At 37.8% G+C, this 25,942-nt stretch overlaps 1 protein-coding gene across 4 annotated transcripts in view; it reads left to right on the top strand.

Moving 5' to 3' along the window:
• The window catches only part of SGCG (sarcoglycan gamma), a 196,066-nt gene that overhangs the window by 47,681 nt on the left and 122,443 nt on the right, over positions 1-25,942 (top strand). For 2 of the 4 annotated variants that reach the window (XM_037799811.1, XM_037799812.1), the window contains exon 2: positions 16,851-17,045. In XM_037799811.1, the coding sequence (XP_037655739.1) occupies positions 16,851-17,045 (195 nt within the window). Of the gene's footprint in view, positions 1-16,847; positions 17,046-25,942 lie in introns of all 4 variants that reach the window. The other 2 variants (XM_037799810.1, XM_037799813.1) reach the window with 1 other exon arrangement.

The raw sequence follows: 25,942 nt of genomic DNA, 5'->3' as shown, positions 1-25,942 counted from the left end.
TTGGCTTAGCCAGAGAGAGAGGGCCACATCTGAGCAACAAAGAGGCATTCAGGAGGAGACTCTTAGGCACAAATATAGGGAGGCCTAGCCTCTCCTTTGCAGCAACCATCTTCCCAAGGGTAAAACTTATGGTAGAGGGCTCAACCCATCAAACCACCAGTCCCCTATGTCTGTGGTCATGTTAGCAACCATGGAGGTGGGGTAGGCGAATACCCCTGCATTCTCTACAGGCTCCTCAAGGGGGCACTACATCTTTTTTTTTTTTCCTTGTTTTTCTTTTTTCTTTCTTTCTTTTTTTTTTAACTTTCCCTTCTTTTTTAAATCAACTGTATGAAAAAAAAAGTTAAAAAGAAAACAAACGTACAATAAAAGAACATTTCAAAGAGACCATAACAAGGGAGTAAGAGAAAGACAACTAACCTAAGATAACTGCTTCACTTCCAACATGTTCCTACTTTACCCCAAGAAAGTTACATAATATAGCAACATTTCTGTGAACTTGTTCCTACTATATCCATCAGAAATTAACAGACCATAGTCATTTCTGGGCATCCCCAGAACGTTAAATAGCTTATCTGTTCTTCTTGGATTATTGTTCCCCCTTCCTTAATTGCTCTCTACTGCTAGTTCCCCTACATTCTACATTATAAACCATTTGTTTTACATTTTTCAAAGTTCACATTAGTGGTAGCATATAATATTTCTCTTTTTGTGCCTGGCTTATTTCGCTCAGCATTATGTCTTCAAGGTTCATCCATGTTGTTATATGTTTCACCAGATCGTTCCTTCTTACTGCCGCGTAGTATTCCATCGTGTGTATATACCACATTTTATTTATCCACTCATCTGTTGAAGGACATTTGGGTTGTTTCCATCTCTTGGCAATTGTGAATAATGCTGCTATGAACATTGGCGTGCAGATATCTGTTCGTGTCACTGCTTTCCGATCTTCCGGGTATATACCGAGAAGTGCAATCGCTGGATCGAATGGTAGCTCTATATCTAGTTTTCTAAGGAACTGCCAGACTGACTTCCAGAGTGGCTGAACCATTATACAGTCCCACCAACAATGAATAAGTGTTCCAATTTCTCCACATCCCCTCCAGCATTTGTAGTTTCCTGTTTGTTTAATGGCAGCCATTCTAACCGGTGTTAGATGGTATCTCATTGTGGTCTTAATTTGCATCTCTCTAATAGCTAGTGAAGCTGAACATTTTTTCATGTGTTTCTTGGCCATTTGTATTTCCTCTTCAGAGAACTGTCTTTTCATATCTTTTGCCCATTTTATAATTGGGCTGTCTGTACTATTGTCATTGAGTTGTAGGATTTCTTTGTATATGCAAGATATCAGTCTTTTGTCAGATACATGGTTTCCAAAAATTTTTCCCATTGAGTTGGCTGCCTCTTTACCTTTTTGAGAAATTCCTTTGAGGTGCAGAAACTTCTAAGCTTGAGGAGTTCCCATTTATCTATTTTCTCTTTTGTTGCTTGTGCTTTGGGTGTAAAGTCTAGGAAGTGGCCTCCTAATACAAGGTCTTGATGTTTTCCTACATTATCTTCTAGGAGTTTTATGGTACTTTCTTTTATATTCAGATCTTTGGTCCATTTTGAGTTAATTTTTGTGTAGGGGGTGAGGTAGGGGTCCTCTTTCATCTTTTGGATATGGATATCCAACTCTCCCAGCCCCATTTGTTGAAAAGACCATTATGGCTCAGTTCGGTGACTTTGGGGGCCTTATCAAAGATCAGTCGGCCATACATCTCAGGGTCTATCTCTGAATTCTCAATTCGATTCCATTGATCTATATGTCTATCTTTGTGCCAGTACCATGCTGTTTTGGCAACTGTGGCTTTATAATAAGCTTCAAAGTCAGGAAGTGTAAGTCCTCCCACTTCGTTTTTCTTTTTTAGAGTGTCTTTAGCAAATCGAGGCATCTTCCCTTTCCAAATAAATTTGATAACTAGCTTTTCCAAGTCTGCAAAGTAGGTTGTTGGAATTTTGATTGGGATTGCATTGAATCTGTAGATGAGTTTGGGTAGAATTGACATCTTAATGACATTTAGCCTTCCTATCCATGAACATGGAATATTTTTCCATCTTTTAAGGTCCCCTTCTATTTCTTTTAGTAGAGTTATGTAGTTTTCTTTGTATAGGTCTTTTACATCTTTGGTTAAGTTTATTCCTAGGTACTTGATTTTTTTAGTTGCTATTGAAAATGGTATCTTTTTCTTGAGTGTCTCTTCAGTTTGTTCATTTCTAGCATATAGAAACATTACTGACTTATGTGCATTAATCTTGTATCCCGCTACTTTGCTAAATTTGTTTATTAGCTCTAGTAGCTGTATCGTTGATTTCTCAGGGTTTTCTAGATATAAGATCATATCATCTGCAAACAATGACAGTTTTACTTCTTCTTTTCCAATTTGGATGCCTTTTATTTCTTTGTCTTGCCGGATTGCCCTGGCTAGCACTTCCAGCACAATGTTGAATAACAGTGGTGACAGCGGGCATCCTTGTCTTGTTCCTGATCTTAGAGGGAAGGCTTGCAGTCTCTCACCAATGGGTACTATATGCTGGCTGTGGGTTTTTCATATATGCTCTTTATCATGTTGAGGAAGTTTCCTTCAAATCCTACCTTTTGAAGTGTTTTTATCAAAAAGGGATGTTGGATTTTGTCAAATGCTTTTTCAGCATCTATTGAGATGATCAATTGATTTTTCCCTTTCGAGTTTTTAATGTGTTGTAATACATTGATTGTTTTTCTTATGTTGAACCATCGTTGCATGCCTGGAATGAACCCCACTTGGTCATGGTGTATGATTTTTTTTAATGTGTCTTTGGATTCGATTTGCAAGTATTTTGTTGAGGATTTTTGCATCTATATTCATTAGGGAGATTGGCCGGTAGTTTTCCTTTTTTGTAGCATCTTTGCCTGGTTTTGGTATTAGATTGATGTTAGCTTCATAAAATGAGTTAGGTAGTGTTCCATTTTTTTCAATGTTTTGAAAGAGTTTGAGTAAGATTGGTTGTCAGTTCTTTCTGGAAAGTTTGGTAGAATTCCCCTGTGAAGCCACCTGGCCCTGGGCATTTTTTTGTGGGAAGATTTTTGATGACTGATTGGATCTCTTTGCTTGTGATGGGTTGGTTGAGGTCTTCTATTTCTTCTCTGGTCAGTCTAGGTTGTTCATATGTTTCCAGGAAATTGTCCCATTTCTTCCTACATTATCCAGTTTGTTGCCCATACAGTTGTTCATAATATCCTCTTATAATTTTTTTAATTTCTTTCAGGAATCTGCAGTTAATGTCACCTTTTTCATTCATTATTTTGTTTATATGGGTTCTTCTCTCTTTTTGATTTTGTCAGTCTAGCTAGGGGCTTGTCAATCTTGTTGATCTTCTCAAAGAACCAACTTTTGGTGATATTTATCCTCTCTATTGTTTTTTTGTTCTCTATGTCATTTATTTCTGCTTTAATCCTTGTTATTTCTTTTCTTCTACTTGGTTTAGGATTGGTTTGCTGTTCATTTTCTCGCTTCTTCAGTTGATCCATTAGTTCTTTGATTTTGGCTCTTTCTTCCTTTTTAATATATGCGTTTAGTTGCTCTAAATTTCCCCCTTAGTCACTGCCTTTTGCTGCATCCCATAGGTTTTGGTATGTTGTGTTCTCATTTTCATTCATCTCTATATATCTTAGCAATTTCTCTTGCTATTTCTTCTTTAACCCACTGATTTGTTTAGGAGTGTGTTGTTTAACCTCCAGGTATTTGTGAATTTTCTAAGTCTCTGATGGTTATTGACTTCTAATTGTTTTCCATTGTGGTCAGAGAATGTGCTTTGAATAATTTCAATCTTTTTAAATTTATTGAGGCTTGTTTTATGTCCCACAATATGATCTATTCTGGAGAAAGTTCCATGAGCACTAGAAAAGTATGTGTATCCTGGTGATTTGGGATGTAATGTCCTGTATATGTCTGTTAAATCTAATTCATTTATCAGATTGTTTAGGTTTTCAATTTTCCTTATTGGTCTTCTGTCTGGTTGATCTATCTATAGGAGAGAGTGATGTGTTGAAGTCTCCCACAATTATTGTGGAAACATCAATTGCTTCCTTTAGTTTTGCCAGTGTTTCTCTCATGTATTTTGTGGCCACCTTGATTGGGTGCATAGACATTTACGATCGTTATTTTCTTCTTGCTGAATTGCCCTTTTTATTAGTATGTAGTGGCCTTCTTTGTCTCTCAAAACATCCCTGCATTTGAAGTCTATTTTATCTGAGATTAATATTGCTACACCTGCTTTCTTTTGGCTGTAGCTTGCATGAAATATTTTTTTCCATCCTTTCACTTTCAATTTCTTTGTGTCCCTGTGTCTAAGATGAGTCTCTTGTATGCAACATATTGATGGTTCATTTTTTTTGATCCATTCTACGAATCTATATCTTTTAATTGGGGAGTTTAATCCATTTACATTCAACGTTAAAACTGTGAAGGCATTTCTTGAATCGGCCATCTTATCCTTTGGTTTATGTTTGCCATATTTTTCCCTCTCTCTATTAATATCCTTTATTGTACCCATACCGAATCTCTTTAGTACTGAACCTTTCTCCAAGTCTCTCTGTCCTGTCTTTTTTTCTCTGTCTGTAGGGCTCCCTTTAGTATCTCCAGTAGGGCAGGTCTCTTGTTAGCAAATTCTCTCAGCATTTGTTTGTCTGTGAAAAATTTAAGCTCTCCCTCAAATTTGAAGGAGAGCTTTGCTGGATAAAGTATTCTTGGCTGGAAATTCCTCTCACTCAGAATTTTAAATATATCGTGCCACTGCCTTCTTGCCTCCATGGTGGCTGCTGAGTAGTCACTACTTAGTCTTATGCTGTTTCCTTTGTATGTGGTGAATTGCTTTTCTCTTGCTGCTTTCAGAACTTGCTCCTTCTCTTCTATGTTTGACAGTGTGATCAGTATATGTCTCGGAGTGGGTTTTATTTGGATTTATTCTATTTGGAGTTCGCTGAGCATTTATGATTTGTGTATTTATGTTGTTTAGAAGATTTGGGAAGTTTTCCCCAACAATTTCTTTGAATACTCTTCCTAGACCTTTACCCTTTTCTTCCCCTTCTGGGACACCAATGAGTCTTATATTCAGACGTTTCATATTATCTATCATATCCCTGAGGTCCATTTCGAGTTTTTTCAATTTTTTTCCCCATTCTTTCTTTTATGCTTTCATTTTCCATTCTGTCATCTTCCAGGTCACTGATTCGTTGTTCAACTTCCTCTAGTCTTGTACTATGAGTGTCCAGAATCTTTTTAATTTGATCAACAGTTTCTTTAATTTCCATAAGATCATCCATTTTTTTATTTAGTCTTGCAATGTCTTCTTTATGCTCTTCTAGAGTCTTCTTGATTTCCTTCATATCCCGTACTATGGTCTCATTGTTCATCTTTAGTTCTTTGAGTAGCTGCTCTAGGTGCTGTGTCTCTTCTGGTCTTTTGATTTGGGTGCTTGGGCTTGGGTTATCCATATCGTCTGGTTTTTTCATATGCTTTATAATTTTCTGTTGTTTTTTGGCCTCGTGGCATTTGCTGAACTTGATAGGGTTCTTTTAGGGTTTGTAGACCTATTGAAGTCCTTATCTCTAATTTATCAGATCTACAGCTTCGTGGAGTACACTTTCTCTAACTAACCATCAGGTGGCATCCACGAGCCACCTGTTCTCCACAAGCCAGTTCTCCCCTGCTTAGCCTTTTTGGTGAGTGGGGGAGTGAGTCTTGTGGGGCCCAATTGGTGTACCAAGCTTGCGTGTGTAGTTGGTGTTGCCTGCCCTGTATGTGGGGCGTGTTTCTGGGCAGTCGGGGAGGGGGGGTGGCCTTAACAATCAAATCTCCCTGATGATCCTAGAGTTTTAAAGCTGCTGCAATAGTCTAATCCTTCAGTTCCGTCCTGCCACAGTTTGTCTCTGCCACTGACCCACAAGTCTTTGGTATTGGCGTATGGCTCCTGAGACTTGCAAGTGGGCCCCTCTTCCAGGCTGTGCACCCCCGGTCCTCTGTTGAGGGATGACTGTGCTATGTCACAGGTGAGTGCCGTCCCCCCACGGCAGTTCTGGGCTGCTGGGCTGTGTAGGGAGGCTCCCAGTCTGCTCAAATGATGGCTGAATGGGGCTTTGTTAATTCACACTGCTCCACCTTCCCAGCTCTGGGACATTCAGCTGAGGTTGCAGGGAAGGCTAATGTCCACGCCCAGTTTTTTGGTGTGTGCCTGTTATTTGAAGCACTTCCGTTACACTGGGTTGTCTGGGGCAGCTCTGGGCTATGGGGCTGGCGATGGGCAGGAGTGTTTCCTGTCCACCAGGATGGTGGCTGTGAGCGGACACCCCCCTTTTCTTGGGAAGTTGTGTTGTTTAGTGAATTTTCTCAGCCACTGGATTATTGCCTTTTGTCTCAGAGCTCTCTTAGTTCTGCTCTTGACTTGACGTGCCCAAATTGCAATTCTTTGAAGCTTTCTGTATTGGGCTTCTTAGAGTAATTGTTTTAGAAAAAGAAAAAAGGTTTTTTAAAAAAAAAAAAAAAAAAGGGCCCTCCTCAGAGATCTAATGGGTTATTGAAATGCTAATAGACAAAGCAACCAGGGCCATTAAGGAAAGGTCCACAGGGCAGAGAGATCAGCTTTTCTTCGGGATTTGCATATGCGCCTCAAGGCCTGAGCTCCGCCCTTCCCCTTTCTGTGTTCACCAGAACTCCAAAAATCCTCTGCTTTTATTTTGGAGTTTTTCATGTTGTTTTTTTTCTATGCCTGTCTCCTCTCTGCTGGGCTGGCTGCTCTCAGATTCTCTGGTGTCTGGTCTCAGTCTATCTATGGTTGGAGTTTGAATCAGTAGAATGAGTTTCCGATAAGGGCTACCACTGCAGTTCTCCCTTCTCCTTCCCGGAGCTGACAGCCCCTCCTCCCCCGGGACTGAGCCTGGCAGGGAGGGGCGCGGGTCCCCTGGCCGCAAAAACTTACAGATTTCGCTTATCTCAGCAGTTCAACATTTTCATGAGTGTTGTATGAAGTATGCCCAAAGACAGATTGCTCTGTGGTGTCCAGTCCACGCAGTTCCTGGCTTTTTACCTACTTTCCTGGAGGAGTAACTAAAACTTACAGCTCACCAGTCTGCCATCTTGCCCCGCCTCCCTTGATAATCTGAATGGTCCCTTTTTGCCTTAAAGTCTGCTTGGCCTTGAAACCTGTTCTGTCTGAAATGGACTTTGTTACCCCAGCTTTTGGTTGTTACTGTTTGCCTGGTATGTAGTTCCGCCACTTTCCTTTCAAGAGTTCATTCGTGCATTCAACAAATGTCTCTAGAGTCATGGTTTACATTAGGCTTCACTCTTTGTCTTGTAAAGTACTATGAGTTTGCCAAATACATAATGTCATGTGTCTACCATTGCAGTATCATAAAGAATAGTCCTACTGTCCTATAAATACAAATGCCTTACGCTGCATGTTTTTCTTCCCTTCCCTCCTCTCTCTAAGCCCCTGGCAACCACTCTTTTTTTTTTTTTTAAACTATCTCTAATAGTTTTGACTTCCAAGATATCATACACTTGGAATCATATTGTTTGTAGCCTTTTCAAACTCTTCTTTCACTTAGCAATATACATTTAGATAGCTCATTTCTTTCTATCACTGAATAATACTCCATTGTATGGATGTACCACAATGTTGATTCACCTTGATTGCTTCCAGTTCTGGGCAATTATGAATAAAGCTATAAACTTTCATGTGTAGGTTTGCAGCTCATTTGGGTACATTCCTAGGAGCACAATTGCTGGATTGTATGGTGAGCTTATGTTTAGCTTTATAGGAAGCTGCCAGGCTGTCTTCCAAAATGGCTGTATCATTTTGCATTCCCACTAGCAGTGATTGAGAGTTCCTTTTTCTCCACATCCTCATCAGCATTTGGTGATGTTGGCATTTTGGATTTTAGACTTTCTAAAAGGGGTGTCATGTTAGCCCATTGTTGTTTTAATTGGTAATTCCCTTATGACATACAATGTTGCGCATTTTTTCATATGCTTATTTTCTATCTATATATCATCTTTGGTGAGGTGTCTCTTCAGATCTTTTGCCTATTTTGTAAATAGGTTGTTTGTGTCTTTACTGTTTAATTTTGAGGGTTCTTTGTTTATTTTAGATACAAATTTCTATCAAATATGTGTTTTGCAAATGTTTTCTCCCAGTCTGACTTCTCTCCCAATGGCTTTTTTTTAATTTTAAAGAATTTTAATACAAACTTAATATAAGATATTTCAGCCCATCTTAACATGAGAGACACTGACTTAAAATACTTTTAAACTGCTTTTTTTTAATAGGTACAAAATTAATGTTTATGATTATATTTTGTTCTATAATATATAGCAAAAATCTTTAAACCCTTAATAGAAAATGTACTGTTTTGCAAAAGCAAATATTTGTTCATTTTAATTCCACTACTAAAGCAATATTCTGTACACAATTTTTAGAATAGTTCATGTCTTTAAGATATTTTACAATTTCAGAGGAAAAAAATACATGGAGCTGCTGCTGTTGTTGCATTTGGTATTCTCTAGATTCAGAATGACTTGATTTAATAAATTTGAATTAATTTATCCTGCTCATATCTGTTTTCAATCTGATAACTTGTCTTCAATTATAGAAAATTCTCAGCAATTGCCTCTTCATCCATTGTCTTTGTTGTATTTTCTCTAGTTACTTCCACTGAAGCTTCCATAAGACATATCTCAACCTTCTCATTCATCAGCCATATCCTTTAAACTTACCTCCATATTTTCCGTATCTTTATCACGCTGTGTGTTTTCTAAGATCTATCTTCAGAATCAATATACTGATTCTCTTTTCAGTGATATTTAATCTATTAGACATAGGTGAAACTATATTATTTTCTACCTTTACACTATAGAACTCATTCTTTGGATTCTTAAATTCACCTGCATTTTTCATTCCTAAATGGTCTTTTTAGTTATTTCTTAAAATCCAACTTTAAAAAATTGTTTAGTATTAACTCCTTTTGAACATCATCCATATTTAAATCATCGTTCTGTGTCAATCTCCTGGCAATAGCCTATCCAAATTAGGCATGCTAATAAATGTTACCTGAATTAAAGAAGGTTATTTAGCAGCATTTATTTAGTAGGTATTATTTTCAACTCACTATATTATGTATTACTAAAAGAATCAAAGACTGTAGAAGGCAAAATTCCTATCCTTAGGCTGCTTTTATTTTAAATAATAAACAGAGAACCATCAATTCAAAATTATGCAAAAATACATTATAATGTTTCATGTCTATAATCCTATCCATTAGGAAGTTCGTATCTATATTTAAAGGAAGCATTTAAGGCCAACTAAAATTAAGAATCGTCTCAGCATAATTTGAAAGGTGGTTGACAGAAAAAGGCATTTAATTTTTTTTAATGACAACATTTGGTATGTGGTTTAAAATATTTTTAAAAGGTGTCTATAAAAATAAATTATTTTAAGTATATATTAAACCTGAAAATTCTTCATCCTGAAGTACAGATTTTAAGTTCTGATATGAAGTATTTATACCATTAAATTTTTTGTAATGGTTTATAAATAGGTTACAAGCATTGCCTTTGTTCCAATGCAATTTCTTACCAACATGAATACTACTATACGGTTGTCTGACCTTAAAGTGCTGAAGAACTGGCATCCTTCCAAATCCTAATTATAATAAATATTAAAGGAAGTGAGCTGAGCTAGAGAGCCTCTGAAAGTCTCCTCTAGCTCAGCTGTACTAAATTTTTAAAATGAAAAACATTTTAAAAATTTAGTACACAAATGATGTCTAATAAAAAATGAAAGCCACTTGTGAATGTGAGAGATAAAAATAGTTTATTAAATAAAAAATCAACTTGCTAGAAAAAGTTTAAGTGGTTCTTCTACCTAGTCATTTAGATCATGCTTATCTAGAGAAAAAGCCTCTTTTTATGCAATACAGTTACCACTGTAGATGGCAGATTAACCACACACACACACATATGCACACTACAAATCAGTGAAATAGGCTATAAAAAACATGATACAATAAGAAATACAACTGTCAAAACACACACAAAAAAAAATTTAACTGCATTTGGGAACAAATAGACACAGTTTGGGGGGAAAAAAAAAAGCTGAAAAAGAGCCCAGACTTCAATTAGAGATATGAATGAAGCAGAGCTGGCCAAGACTAGGGCAAATCGGGCCAAAGGGTAAAGAATGATACTGACTGTGTGTTAAAACTTCAACTTGCATGTGAGACCAAGGGAAGAGATGTTTATTTGGTGCAGGATCTTCATTTTCTAAACAGTATAACCTCTACAGTTTGTTCAAACACCACAATTACATAGAACTTTGAATAGGAAGTGAGATATGGTAGGTTTGTATAGGTTAGAGTGAAATAGCAACACATCCTAAAGTAATTTGGGCAGAGAGTAAAGACGTATATGCAGGGCCCCCCTGAGGAACTGGGGGGAAATTCGGAAGTCTTGGACTTCCTCACCTGGACTGATGCTGACGTTCTCACAAACTGAGGACTGGCGGTTTGATGTGCCGAGCCCTCTGTCATGGGGCTTGCCCTTATGAAGCTCGTTACTGCAAAGGAGAGGCTAAACCTGCATATAATTGTGCCTAAGAGTCTCCCCCTGAGTGCCTCTTTGTTGCTTAGATGTGGCCTCTGTCTCTTGCTAAGCCAACTCAGCAGGTGAACTCACTGCCCTCCCGCCTACGTGGGACCTGACTCCCAGGGGTGTAAATTTCCCTGGCAACGTGGGATATGACTCCCGGGGATGAAACTGGACCCGGCATTGTGGGATTGAGAACATCTTGACCAAAAGGGGGATGCAAAATGAAACGAAATAGAGTTTCAGTGGCTGAGAGAGTTCAAATGGAGCTGAGAGGTCACTCTGGTAAACATTCTTACTCACCATATAGATAACACTTTTTAGGTTTTAGTGTATTGGAATAGCTAGAAGGAAATACCTGAAACTATCAAACTGCAACAATTGTATAACTATGTAGCTTACAAGGGGTGACAATGTGAATGTGAAACCTTGTGGATCACACTCCCTTTATCCAGTGTACGGATGGATGAGTAGAAAAATGGGGACAAAAACTGAATAAAAATAGGGTGGGAATGGGGGGGTGGTTTGGGTGTTCTTTTTTATTATTTTTTATTCTGATTCTGATTCTTTCTGAGGTAAGGAAAATGTTCAGAAATGGATTGCGGTGATAAATGCGTAACTATATGATGGTGCTGTGAACAGTTGACTGTACACCATGGATGACTGTATGATATATGAATATATTTCAATAAAACTGAATTTAATTAAAAAAATAGACACAGTTTTGGTTAAAGACAGCAATGCGGGAGGCCTAGATGGCTCTGGGCATTCAGCAGGCAGGCAGTAGGGTTTACAGAGGAAGTGGAGCCCAGCCTCTTACTTAAGCTAGCAAGCTGATGCCAGGGCCTCTTTACCAGTCAGCCAGACAAGTGCACAATATGTGGGGTGACTCATAACAGAGTAGAGTACCTTCCCCAGTCTCCCCTTCTCTGAGAGAGCCCTGCAGATTGGAGGAGAACTTGCTGAGTGTCCTTCTCAGCAAACAGCTAATCATGCTAACCATACTCCATTGTGAGCAGGTTTGAACTTGCTAATTACAAATAGTTGAAGAAATTCAGAAGTAACTCTCAACTTATTTTATTGCTTGTCATATATTTAAATTTAAAGGAAATTATCTGGTCATTTATCCATTCAATGTTTGCATTCAATTATTCAACAAATGTTTATTGACCACATACTATGTGATAGGTACCATTTAGGTGCTGGGGATACATCGGATTAACACAAAAACACAACAGTTGAAAATCCCTACCCTCTCAGAGCTGATAGTCTAGTGGGGTGAATGTTTCCAATAAAACAATTAAGTAAAATATATAGTATGCCATGCAGAGTTAAGTGTCATGGAGAAAAATAAAGTGAGAAGGATCCTAGAGAGCATTGATGGAGGGTGTTTTAGGGGGGTTATTATTTAAAGAAGGTGGTCAGTCTGGGCTTTTCTGATAAGTGATAATCAAGAAGAGATTTGAGCAATGTAAAAGCAGAACCTGCTGGATCTAGGAGAAGACCTTCCAGGAAGAGGGAGCAGTAACTGCAAAGCCCTGAGGTGGGGCCATGCTTGGAGTACACATGGATGGGTAAGACTGGTGTGGCTGGAGCCAAAGGAACATGGAGGGGCACTGCTGGGGACAAAGAGAAGCTGCAGGAGGCCACGTCAGGATGGCCTTATCAGCCTTGGGAAGGATTTGGGTCTTACTCTGTGTGAAACAGGAAGCCCTAGAAGGGTTTTATGCCCCAGTGGAACATGATCTGATTCATGTTTGCAAAGGCTTGTTTCAGCCTCTTTGTTGGAAATTGACTGTAGGGTATTTAAGGGTGGAAGTAGAGAACAGTTAGGGGAGTGTCGCAATAATGCAGGGAGGAGAGGGTGGTGAGAAATGGTCGGATTCTGGATTTAAGGCAGAGCTGGCAAGATCTGTTGATGGATTGGATGTGGTATATGAGAAGGAAAGGAATCAGGAACAATGCTCAGATTTTTGCTTGAGCAGCTTGAAAGATACAGTTATCTAGTGAGATCGGAAAAATTTCGCAAGGAGCAGGGTGGCAAGAAGTCAGGAGTTGGGTGTGATGTGTAAAGTTTGAGATGCCCAATTGGATAAAGGAGTCTTGAGTGCAAGGGGAGTTCTGGGCTAAGAATATACATTGGGGAATCTTCAGCTTTAGGATGTGTCCACTGGTAGGTGTAAATGCATGTCAAAAAAAGAGGTCCACAGACTGAGCCCTGGGCAACGAGGAGGAAGCAGCAAATGAGAATGGGAAGGAGCACTATATAGTAAGAAGGAAGCCAAGGGACTGGGGTTTCTGGAAGCCAAGTGAAAAAAGTGTTTCAAGGAGGAGGGAATGACCATTTGGCAAGTGCTGATGATAGGTCATGCAAATGTACATGGAGACGCAGCCATTATTTAGCAGCATGGAGGTCATCAGGACCTTGCTAGAGCAAGTTTAGTGAAGCGGTAGGTGTGAAAGACTGTCTGGGAGTGGGTTCTAGAGAAAGTGGGAGACTCGGAATTAGAGAGGCAGTGAACACAGACGCCTCATTTGAGGAGTGCTGCTGTAAATAAGAGTGAAGAAACAAGACAGTAGCTGGAGGTATTTATCAAGCACCTGCTGCTTGCAGGGGATATAGTGATGATATGCAGTCCCCACTCTCAGAAGACCACAGTCTTGTGGCTCAGCCCTTCTAAGATGGTTTTTCTGATCTTGTATATTATCCTCATTTTTATTCTTTCAACATTTAGAAGTAGAGAACTGATATTTATATCTTATCAGTCCCCTCACCAACAAGGCACTTCTCAAAATAAGACAGCATATTTTCCTTTATTCCATTTGAGATTAGCTTGTCATCCACATCATTGTTTAAGACTGTTGGACTTAGGCCACAAGTAATAAATCTTTTCTTAATGGATTGAGCATGTCCATATATTATAGAATGTTTTATTTAATATATACCGCAGAGGACTTACTCATCTGTCTAACCCCATTTCTTTGCAGATTATACAATTACTGTTTGTCAAATTCAAGAATTCTTTCATTAAATCATTCATTCCTTCACTTAAGACATTTATTTTGTGCCTATTATTTCCCATTGTACTTTTTTGGGGGATACAGTAATGAATAAGACAGACAAAGCTGACATGGAATTTATATTCTAAAGAGGGAGAGGCAGTAAGAGAGTGAACAAGTAAGCAAAACAGGGCTAATTTAGGGGAACTTAAGGACTATCCTCAGAACAGAATTGCAATCAGCCCTCCTGTGAGCCACACCAAAGTTGCCTTAAATGGTTATTAACATTTTCTCACTTTTCGTTAAGTGTGAACAAAAGCATTCTGTGGTAGGCAGTATGGTCCCCCAAAGATGTCCATGGCCTCACTCCCGGAACCTGTGACTATGTTATCTTACCTGGTAAAGGGACTGCAGGTGTGATTCCCTTGGGATCTTGAGATGGGAAGATTATCCTGGACTATCCAGGTGGACTCAACGTAATCACAAGGGTCCTTATAAAGGGAGGTGGGAAAGTCAGAGAAGGAGATGTGGCAATAGAATCAGAGGTCAGAACAATTCCGGGCCACAAGCTAAGGAATGCAGGTGGCCTCTAGAATCTGAAAAAGGCCAGCAGTGAATTCTTCCTTAGAGCCTCCAGAAGGAGCACAGTTCTGCCAACACTGATTTTTAGCCCATAAGTCCCATTTGAGGACATCTGATGTCCAGAACTGTAGGATAATAAATTTGTGTTGCCTTAAGCCACCAAGTTTGTGGTAATTTGTTGCAGCAGCTATAGGGAACTAATATGCATTCTTAGAAGACTTTGTTTTTATTGTTCTATAACAGTAAACTCAATAAAGACTCAGTGCATGCTTTAAATTCAGACTCACTGGCCACCCTTCCCAATTCAATCACAGTCCCTTAGCCTACTTACAGAAATTGGGAACTGCCACCTTTATTCAGATTATGGTACATGATTTGAAATTAATACAATGGAGTGATGTGATGGTGAGTGAGTGTCCAAGAAAGGTTTCTTTGGGGAGGTGACATGTGAGCTGAAAGATAAGAAGGACCCAACGGAGTATTTCAGGTGGAGAGAATGGCCAGAACATTGGTCCTAAGGTAAGAATTATCCTGGCCTATTAAAGAGTAGATGGAGCATTATGAGCAAAACACAAAATGAGAGTAGATGAAGTGATAGAGATAAACAGAGGTAGACCATGTAGAGTGTTACAAGTGATGGAGGAGTTTGGATATCTCAGTGTGGTGAAAAGCTATTGGAAGGGTTGCAAGATTGCAGTGACCGGAGCTTTCTTATATCTTACCCTTTGGCTACTGTGTAGGGAGTGGTTTCTAGAGGGGAAAGATTGAAGGCCGGCCATAGCAATGGATGAGCAGCAGATGAGATATTTCATGGTGGCCCAAACTAGAGAGGCAGCAATGGAGATGTAGAGCAGTGGACAGATTTGGCACAAATGTTGAAGGCAGAATTGGTAAGACTTGCTGGTGTGGGGCTTGCTGGTAAAAGAGAAGAAGCAAGGACAATTTCTGGAACTTTGGCATGAGCAACTGGCAGGATGGTGGTGTTCTAATACAAGGGAGATTGAAAGAGTTAAAAGAAATAAGCAAAAAGATAATGCCTTTATGAAACTGTTAAACATTTAGGTTTTTGGATAATGCAGATCCTGGGTGTTTGAAAATACTATGTGATGAATAGCGTAATTTTATATAATCAGAACATAGGAAAGTGTCCATTGTTAAATTGGAAAGAGAATTAAGGAATTGTTTTAGACCATGGCTTGTTCGCAATAAAGATGGCTCCAACCATTCCTAAAAAAATAAATGTAGAACCTTTCAATAAAGAATCCCACAGGAGAATATTTTGTATTCTGATTCATCCTTTCACTTACATTTACAATCAGAAGAGTCTTCATGATTACTAATCTTCACTTTACAAATTAAGCCCGCTTTCTTTTGCTCTTTGTGTAAATGAAAAGTGATTGTTTTAAAGTCTCTTCATTGAGTTGAAATTGTTGCTAAAACTCTTATTCTAACTTCCACAAACACAATGAGGATTTTTAAACATTTGTACACACACACACATACACACCCACACACCATCTGATCTTTCTAGTCAGTCAGTACTTGGGAAATTTATTATATGCAAAGGTGTTGCAGTTACCTTGCAAAGAGCCTGTTTATTTTTAAGGATTTAGTAACTTAACAAAGACATAATTTAATCATGTGACATAAATTGAGGAATTGGATTCCGTTTTTAAATAGATATGTAAGTTACCAGCTTTATTTTCCTCCTACTGAATCTTTTAAGAACTTGATAACTTGATTATTTTAGGTTGATGTTTTAATTTCAAGTTTCAACACTTTTGAAAACTGTGTATATATTGGATTCACTGATCAAAATATGAAAATATGGTCAATGAAAAGCAAAAGAATTTATCATATCTAAAATATTTTAAATGACAGATTATGAATGTCCACAATTTAAATATAGTGTATGAGGTTCCTGTGGCTGCTGTAACAAATTACCACAAACTGGGTGGCTTAAAACAACAGAAATGTATTCTCTCAGAGTTCCCAGGCCAGATTTCCTCCCTCTGGAGGCTCTCGGGGGAGCTGTTCTTTGCCTCTTCCAGCACCTGGTGGCCAGGCATTGCTTGACTTGTGACTACATCACTCCAGTCTCTGCTTCCATGGCACGTTGCTCCTCCTCTTCTGTCTGTCTGTCTGCTCCTCTGTGTGTCTCTTGTAAGGACACATGCATTGGATTTAGGGCTCACCCAGATAATCTGGATAATGCAGGACCAACTCATCTTAGGATCATTAACTTAGTCACATCTGCTAAGACCCTTTTTCCAAATCAGATCACATTCACAGGTGCTGGGGATTAGGATGTGGACATACCTTTGGGGGAGAGGGGGACACCATTCAGTCCAGTGCACTCAGTGACATGATCAAGGGAAATTTAGTTCTGTATTTAAGAATCATTCATTTTCTTAACTTATTATTGGGATAAAAAAGTCTATTATTTTGTTAGGCCCATAGAAATCAGTGTTGATAAACAAGTTTCTCTCTCTCCCTCTCCCACCTTCTTCCCCTCCTTCTCTCTGACTCTCACCACCCCCCTCCACCCCTCTCCTTTCTCCCTCTCCCTCCCTGTCTCCTCCCACCCCTGCCCCACCCCACCAGCAGATGGTTCGGGAACAGTACACCACAACCACGGAGGGCACCCTCATCGAGAGGCCAGAGGACCAGTGTGTCTATAAAATCGGCATTTATGGCTGGAGAAAGCGTTGCCTCTACTTATTTGTTCTTCTTTTACTCATCATCCTAGTAGTGAATTTTGCTCTTACAATTTGGATTCTTAAAGTGATGTGGTTTTCCCCAGTAAGTATTTTTAACTTGGAAAGCATGCTCTTGTTTCATTTCTGTATCACTCACCTGTGTTGTATAGGTAGAAGCATCTTCTTTTGTACATAGTTTATATTTGTTTCCTTCCTGTCTCAATCAGAATTTTCAGTAGCAAAATGTACATATATATAACTTTTATGTTGTCTTCCTTTTTTTTACCCTGCTGTGAGGTATAGTTTTTGTTTCTTGTTTTGTTTTGTTTTGGAGGGGGGACTGTGTTTTCTCATTACTCATCTTTACCTGGTGGTGAGTTTGAAATAATATTGAATTTGTTGCTAATTGAGTCGTTTGCTTACAATCAATTTTACTTCTATTTTAGTCTTATTCTTGATAATTTTTAATTCATAAATATGTAAGACTTTATAAATCATTTGTTTTTCTAACCTCATAAATTCATAAATATTTAGTGTTGAAATGTCATTCTTATTTTTTAAAATTCCATTCTGATACACAATAAGTTCATGTCCACATTTCAGCATTTAATAGCAGACTTAGTAAATAAAATACAAGCAGTCCTAAAGGAATTCATATTCTATTTGAAACATCTTCATAGTTTTAAAAGTAGCTGGCTAATTTTATATGCTCTCATAAAATTTTCTGTACTCTTTGAAAATATGATCATTTAATGTAGAATGCTTTCATTTTGCAAGATAACTAAAAATGAGAAAAAAAATGCTGTAGTGATTGTGCCAGTTTGAGTGTATTGTGTCCCCCAAATGCCATTATCTTTGTAGTCTTGTGTGGGGCAGAAGTTTTGGTGTTGGTTAGATTTGCTTGGAGTGTGCCCCACCCAGCTGTGGGAGATAATTTTGATGAGATGTTCCCATGGAGGCGTGGCCCTGCCCATTCGGGGTGGGCCTTGATCAGTGGAGCTATATAAATGAGCTGACTCAAAGAGGAAAGGGAGTGCAGCTGGGAGTGATGTTTTGAAGAGAAGCAAGCTTGCTAGAAAGGAACGTCCTGGGAGAAAGCCGTTTTGAGGCCGGAGCTTTGGAGCAGATGCCAGCTGCCTTCCAAGCTAGCAGAGGTTTTCCGGATGCCATTGGCCATCCTCGGTGAAGGTACCCGATTGCTGAGGTGTTACCTTGGATGCTTTGTGGCCTTAAGACTGTAACTGTGTAGTGAAATAAACCCCTGTTTCATAAAAGCCTATCCATCTCTGGTGTTTTGCATTCTCCAGCATTAGCAAACTAGGACAGTGATTATCACAGGTAGTTTAATCTGATCCTAGCATGCTTCTGGAAATGTGATGTGTGCACAGGCTCTGTGCTGATTTGAAGCTGTTGTGTACCCCAGAAAAGGCTGTTATTTTATCCATTCTTGTGGGTGCAGACCTATTGTGGGTGGGACTTTTTGATTAGGTTGTTTCAATTGAGATGTGACTTACCCAATTTAAGGTAGGTCTTAATCCTATACCAGAGCCCTTTATGAGAAGATAAAAGGGAAACACACCCAAAGAGAGCTTAAAGAGAGAAACACCCAGAGAGCTAAAGGAGAATAATCCTGGAGATGCTAAAAGAGGACCCACAGATGCTCCTAGAGAAGTCACTGGAATCAAAAGCTGAAAGCAACAAAACCCAGGAAAGAAGGACAAGCAGACTCCAGCCATATGCCTTCCCATGTGACAGAGGTGTCCCAGATGACAGCAGCCTTTCTTCAGAGAGGGTATCCTCTTGTTGATGCCTTAATTTTGACATTTTCATGGCCTTAGAATTGTAAAATTGTAAGCTAATAAACCCCCTTTGTAAAAGCCAACCCATTTCTGGTATATTGCATTCCAGCAGCTTTAGCAAACTGAAACAGGCTCTTTCTAAGAACAATAGTTAGGGTGATTCATTCTCAAATCCCCTCCATTGATTAATCTCCTTCACTTTCTATGCTATTATTTTTATCTTGCCCTAGTTGTGTAACCAATAGAGAAATTGTCTATTTTGATAATAAATAGTGATAAAAATTTATTATGTATAATAAATACATAAATAAATATTATCATTTATATAATAAATATATATATTTTATATATGCAAAGAGATAAAATACCAATAAATCAACATATACCTTGAAATGTATGTGCACTTATATTTAACCATTTATAATATATGCTTTAAATACATTTAACTTTATCAAATTTAAGCTGTGATTTCTTGTTAAAATTTATTTTTAAAACTATATTTCAGCAGCATCAAAATGTACTTGGTTTCATTGGGCAGCTTTACATCATAAAAAGAGCACAGCCTACAGAATGCATGTTTGTGCACATCATATACATTTTGACATCTACATTTAAAATATTCTAATTTAACATGTTTTGGAGACTGAGTCAGTGTCACTATTGAAGTCATCAAATTATGAACTATGGAATCTGTCAGGGGATGCTACTGAATAGAGAACCACACTTTAGCCTCCAGTTAGCCCTTTAGTTATGCAGAATGTGAAGAGAGAAAAAGGACTGATGATACTTAGAAGGGCATGGAAGTTAAGAAGCCATCCCCCAGCATAGCAAGCACTGAATGCATCTATGCTTTAGTAGTCCATGACCCCAAGAGACTACAAGCTACATCAGTGCTACGTCTCTGTCTTTTTTTGTTCACCTTTGTGATCCTGGCAAATGGTTGTCATTCAATAAATCTCTTGAATAAACGAATATAAGCCTTATTTTAGAAATACACGTGAATTAATTTTGTAAACTGAATGCATGTGTAAAGTGACATTATACCTAGTTTACACTCTTGTCACATACTGTAGCACTTTAAACAACTCTTAGGCATTATAAATTTAGATTTAATTAAGTTGTGCCAGCAGCCGAGTCCATCCATCAACTAAGGGTAGCTAATCAGAGAAACCAGTAGACCTGCCATCCCTATAGCTATTCATAGCTAACACTTTCAAGTGAGATATAGTCATTTCGCCATGCTATTTTCTTCAACGTTAGTAACCTGTTGCAACTTGAAAGTGAGAATTCATGGTTCTTTATTACTGTCTGTGGTAGTCTGAAGCTGAATGGACTCCAGAAGATCATGTTCTTAAAGCTAATCCTTTCCTGTGGGTGTGGACCTGTTGTGAGTGGGAACTTTTGAATAAGTTATTGCAGTTGAGGCTGCCCCAGGTGGGTCTTAATCCTCTTACTGGAGTCTTTTATAGGAGGATGAAATTCAGGGAAACACACAGAAGCTGAGAGAGAAGGACACATACAGATGCTGAGAGAAAAAGCCACAGAAACAGAGAGGAAGCCACTGAAGCCAGAAGCTGGAAACTGGGAAACCCAGGAGAGAAGGGAGAAAATGGCAGGCACCACGAGCCTTGCCATGTGATAGAAGAGTCCCGGGGTCTCTGGTAGCCTGTCTTCAAGAAGAAGGTATCATCTTCATGATGCTTTGATTTGGACATTTTCACAACCTCAGAACTGTAAGTTTGTAAGCTAATAATAAATTTCCATTGTAAAAGCCAACCCATTTCTGGTATATTGCCTCTCAGCAGCTTTAATGACTAAAACACTGCCCTTAAACAAAACAAGAAAAACTTGTTTTTCTTTTGATTATGGGATCAAAAGTCAAGAGAAACAACAGTACTATCCCATGGAAAGTGCCAGACCATAATCAAAAGATGGTGGGTAGCCTTTGGGTCATTTTTCTCAAAATGGGATGACATAAATAATGCTATTCTGTGAGAATTTGACTCCTTGATTTTGCAAAAGTTCCATAGATTATGAGGCTTTAAATTGTAAGTTAATGCATGGTTTTATTTTTTTTGGTTTGAAAGATGTCAATATAGAAATTTTCATCTTCTTTTTTATTTTATTCATCTATAAACCAATGTACTTCTTGAATATGAATACAAACATGCCAGAGAAGTAAGTGACCATAAAAAACCTTTTCTAGAATTTTGGGTCTGAAACACCAAAGTCAGAAATGGCTTTCCACATTTGCAGAGATCTAAGAATTTTGAATGTGGAACATTAAGGGTATAATTCTTTATCTAAATTCAATTTAATACCCTATTTATGACCCACACAGCCAGCCATCAGAGTACAGTAAAAATCCATTATTTCCAAAATTATCAATGTTTATGTGACTTTCACTACTTAGATCCCCAACAGTATACTAATGTAGCATGGTAATCATTTTATATGTACTACATTTTCAACCCACTTTCTTCACTTCATTATGCTTTAATACTTACATGTAGAAAACAGTAAAGCTAACCACCAGTATCATATTTTAAACCATCACAAAATGAAAACACATACATGCCAAAGAATATTGAGACTTCAAGAATGAAAAAAAAAAAAAAAAGAATAGAAGATATGGTTAAAATATTGACAGGAAATTAATCTGAACTCAAATGAGGCTGAGCCTTAAACAGCTTGTATATACCTGTTACAGGTTAGGAAGAAACCAAATCATGGGTATCTGACAAATCCAGTTTGACTCTTAGAATTCCAAATTTTGTATAAATGCAATGTTTATCCATTTATGTAATTTCTATAACAGACATCTGTTGAATATACAGTAATATTTAGGAAACTGAAACAACTGATGCTAAGCATAAAGTTTCTAGAATATTTCCTGTTAGCTGTTTGTTTTAGTTTCCTAGTCTGCTCAAAGCAAATACCATGAAATGGGTTGGATGAAACAACAGGAATTTATTTGCTTATGGTTTGGGGGCCGAGAAAACGTACAAATCAAGGCGATGCTTTCTTCTGGATGATCAGCTGCAGGCAATCCCTGGCTTCTCTGTCACACGGCAAAGCATATGGCAGCATCTGCTGGTCTTTCCCTTCTCTTCTCATTTCATTATTTTCTGCTTCTTGCTTCCTGTGACTTTCTCTGTCTCTGTCTGAATTTTATTCTCTTATAAAGGACTCCAGTAATAGGATTAAGACCCATCCTGATTGAAGTAGGCCTCACCAGAAGTCCTACTTACAATGGGTTCACACCCAGAGGGATCGATTAAATTTAAGAACATGTTTTTCTGGCGTATATACAGCTTCAAACCACCACATCAGCCTAATAGTTAAGTCACTAATAGTCAAACCAGGTGTCAATTAATCATTGTATTATTCAGGGTTCTCCAGAGAAACAGACCAGTAGGATATATGTGTGTGTGTGTCTAAATATTAAGAGATTCAGTATAGGAACCAGCTCCCACGACAGTGGAGATTGGCAAGTCTGAATTCCAAAGGGCAGGCTGCAAGTTGGAAACTCGTTGAAAGTGATGCTGAATTCCCCAGGAGAAGCTGGCTGGCCAAAGTAGAAATGGAAAGTCTTCTTTCTGACTGCTGAAATCATCAGTTTCCCCCATAAGACCTTCAACTGATTGTATGAGGAGACTTCTCTTATTGCTGAAGGCAATCTCCTTTGCTGACTGTAGAAGCAGTCAGCCATAGATGCAACTGACTAATGATGCAAATCCATCTATGAAATAGTCTCATGGCAATAATCCATCCAGTGCTTGCCTTACCAAACAACTGGACACTATTAACCTGGCCAAGTTGATACATGAGCTTAACCGTCACAGTCATAGAAGTGGATATTAGAATAAATCAGTATAATAATATGGCTAATTGTGTTTTTACTATTGCAACTACTGCAATATTAGTTTTAGTTGCAGTGTTCAGGAATATAGAATGATATGCATGTGTCATACCTGTATTTTAAAATAAGACTTTTTAAATTGTTAATGACCTAGATAGATTAGAAAAACTTTATAGTTATCAATATTTGTTTATATATAATATATTTAACTGTGCTTAATAAACATAACTTTAGTAGGTACAATTAATGATTCTAAGCTAATAATATTAATCCTGGAAATTAAATTTCTTTGGGCATTTTCATTTGACAAAAATATAATAAAAAATCAAAGAAGAATTATAAAACAAAATATTAGAATTAAATTATAGTTCTCCTATAAAATACTTTGTTGATAAGTTTGTTCACTTTCATTTACTTTGGTAGGAGGCAACTTTGCCCTTTTTGAAGAGGTCAAAAACCCTGGGTGAATTTATCCTGAACAAGGATTTAAAATTAATTTCAGCAATTAGATCTTCCCATCAAGCATTTTCCCATTAAGAAACTTTCATTTAGCAAACAAGTGAAACCCCAAAGACATCCTGTGCAGATATTTCTGAGACAAAACATTTTATCATTACAGTAGTGATCATTCAAAGGCATGTGGGAAGAATGGTGTTAGATGGCATCTTATTTCAGCCCCATAATTATAAAATCATTTGAAAGGGATTTAAAAGACTCAGTTGGAAAAGAATGCAGGTATACAAATGACTATAGACTGTCTTTGAATGCACATCATCATACAAGTTCCTTAAAATGTCACCTTTGTAGTGTTTATTTTCTATTATCTCCATTTGTTATCATTGTATTTTATAAACTCACAAATATGAAAAAATTTCTTTGTGCTAAATAATATCTTCATCTCTATGGTACTGGATTCATACCAGATGATACCCAGATCCTTTTTGATATAAAAGTTGATGATTTTATGTCTAATGCACTTTCTTCATGGATTTGGGCAAGTCTTATTGGCTTAATTTTCTGGATAAAGAATCATAACCTTATAAAACTCTTGTTGCTTTGGGTAAGTGTAAATGCAGTGTATTGCATACTAGGTCTGTGATAATTTAGCTTGTATTATGAATAGTTAATTTAATGGTGATGATAATCATTAAAATGCCTTTATATAGTTAAATCTGTTTATTTCAATATTTAAAACTCTACCTAGTCTATGTCTGTGGGACTCAGAGTTCTAAGGTGCCATGATCTCTGCTCCCCGGTGTTACAGCCCATGTGACCCCCTCCCTTTGAATGTGGCCAGGACCTGTGACTTACTTCTAACCAATAGAATATGGCAAAGGTGTCCTCTTTGATTAGATTACATAATATGGTGAAGGTGAGGAGGTTTTACAGATGTCATTAAGGTCTCAATCCAATTGGTTTTAAGTTCATTAAAAGAGATTGTCCTGGGTGGGCCTGGCTTAATCAGGTGAAGCCCCTTAAAGGAAAAACTGAGACCTTTTATGAAAGAGACTCTCCTGTGGCTTTGAAGCTGCTGGCTGCCATATGGTGAGAGAACCTGTCAGGGGGTCACGTGGCAAGAACTGTGGGCAGCCTCTAGTTGCTGAGAGCACCCCTGCTGACAGCCAGCAAGGAAACGGAGACACAGTTCTAAAACCATAAAGAACTGAATTCTGCCGACAACCACATGAGCATGGAAGAGGACCCGGAGCTCCAGAAAGCAGCACAGCGTGGCTGACTCCGCGACTGCAGCCCTGCGAGAGACTACCCAGACAACAAGCCAGCAAAACCATACCCAGACTCCTCTCAACCCACAGACACTGTGACATAATAAGCACTGTGGTTCTACGATGCCAAATTTGTGGTAATGAAAACCTAATGCACATTGCCACATTATGCAAGGATATTTCAAATTTCTCTTTTGCTGGACAAATAACCAAAAAGAAAGAAAAACTAAAAATGGACTTACCTGATGACCTATATTTTTTACAATCTATTACTAGAAAAAACTTAATTTTGAATCTTTATATTGTGGGGTATTGATATATTTTAAAAAACTGAGGAAACAATACAATAATAATATTTTAGCCTAATATAATAGTGTACATTTTAACCATCTATTACTTGGGAAATTATCATTTATTTGTAAAATATATTATTTCATTTAAAAATATTTTTGTATACTTTTTTCACTTTAATAGCTAAAAATATTATCTGATGTATTTTTATGCTAGATTGATAATTTTAGTTTATCATAATTAAGGAAATCCCTGGAAAAAATGTTAGTGTATTTATTACTATGAAAAAGTATATCTTTTAAAGGCTCTGTCCTTTTGATTTTAGTAACTCATAATTATTTAGTATGTATATAGTTTACACAGCCCATCCATACCCATTAACTCAGTTTATCCTCATAATTATCCTATAAGCTTGAGTTTTACAGACTATAGTATTGTATATTGCATTTCAGTGATTTACTGATAGGCATATCTTAACAGATACCAGGAATCATGGAAATCAGGAACAATGAAGCCAGGTCTTCAAGGCTCTGCCCACTCAGAAGTGCCCATGAAGGTAGTTCACAGATTTGGAATCCTTTGGGCAGTAGTCATAGAGGCCCTATTGTGTCTAGGGCCTGATAAATGATATGCATTCTCCCCACCCAAATTCAGAACCAACTGAGAGGGGGGCAAAGAAGCCAAGTAGGTGGAGTTCAAGATACCAGCTGTAGAGGACCCCTACCCCATAATTATACGAAAACCAACTAAAATGGATCAAAGGCCTAAATATAAAAGCCAGAACTATCAAACTCCTAGAAGAAAATGTAGTGAAGCATCTTCAGGACCTTGTGATAGGCAACAGTTTCTTAAACTTTACACCCAAAGCATAAGCAACAAAAGAACAAAATAAATGGGACCTCATCAAAATTAAAACTTAATTGTACCTCAAACAACTTTATCATGAAATTAAAACAACAGAATTGGAGAAAATATTTGGAAAACATATATCCAATATTTAATATCCAGAATATATAAAGAACTGCTATGACTCAACAACAAAAAGACAAACAACCCAATTTTAAAACGGGCAAAAGACTTGAATAGACATCTCACCAAAGGAGATATACAATGGCCAAGAAGTACATGAAAAGATGCTCAATATCATTAGCCATCAAGGAAAGGCAAACCAAAACAACGAGATTCCATCTCACACCCTTTAGAATGGCTGCTATTTTAAAAAATAAAACATAAAATAACAAGTTTGAAGAGGATGCAGAAAAATAGAAACGCTCTTTCTTGCTGGTAGCAATGTAAAATGGTACAACCACTGTGGAAGACAGTT

The sequence above is a fragment of the Choloepus didactylus genome, chromosome 12 (genome assembly GCF_015220235.1).
Source record: "Choloepus didactylus isolate mChoDid1 chromosome 12, mChoDid1.pri, whole genome shotgun sequence".
NCBI classification, from domain to species: domain Eukaryota; kingdom Metazoa; phylum Chordata; class Mammalia; order Pilosa; family Megalonychidae; genus Choloepus; species Choloepus didactylus.
This window is presented reverse-complemented; position numbering and strand designations above follow the sequence as displayed.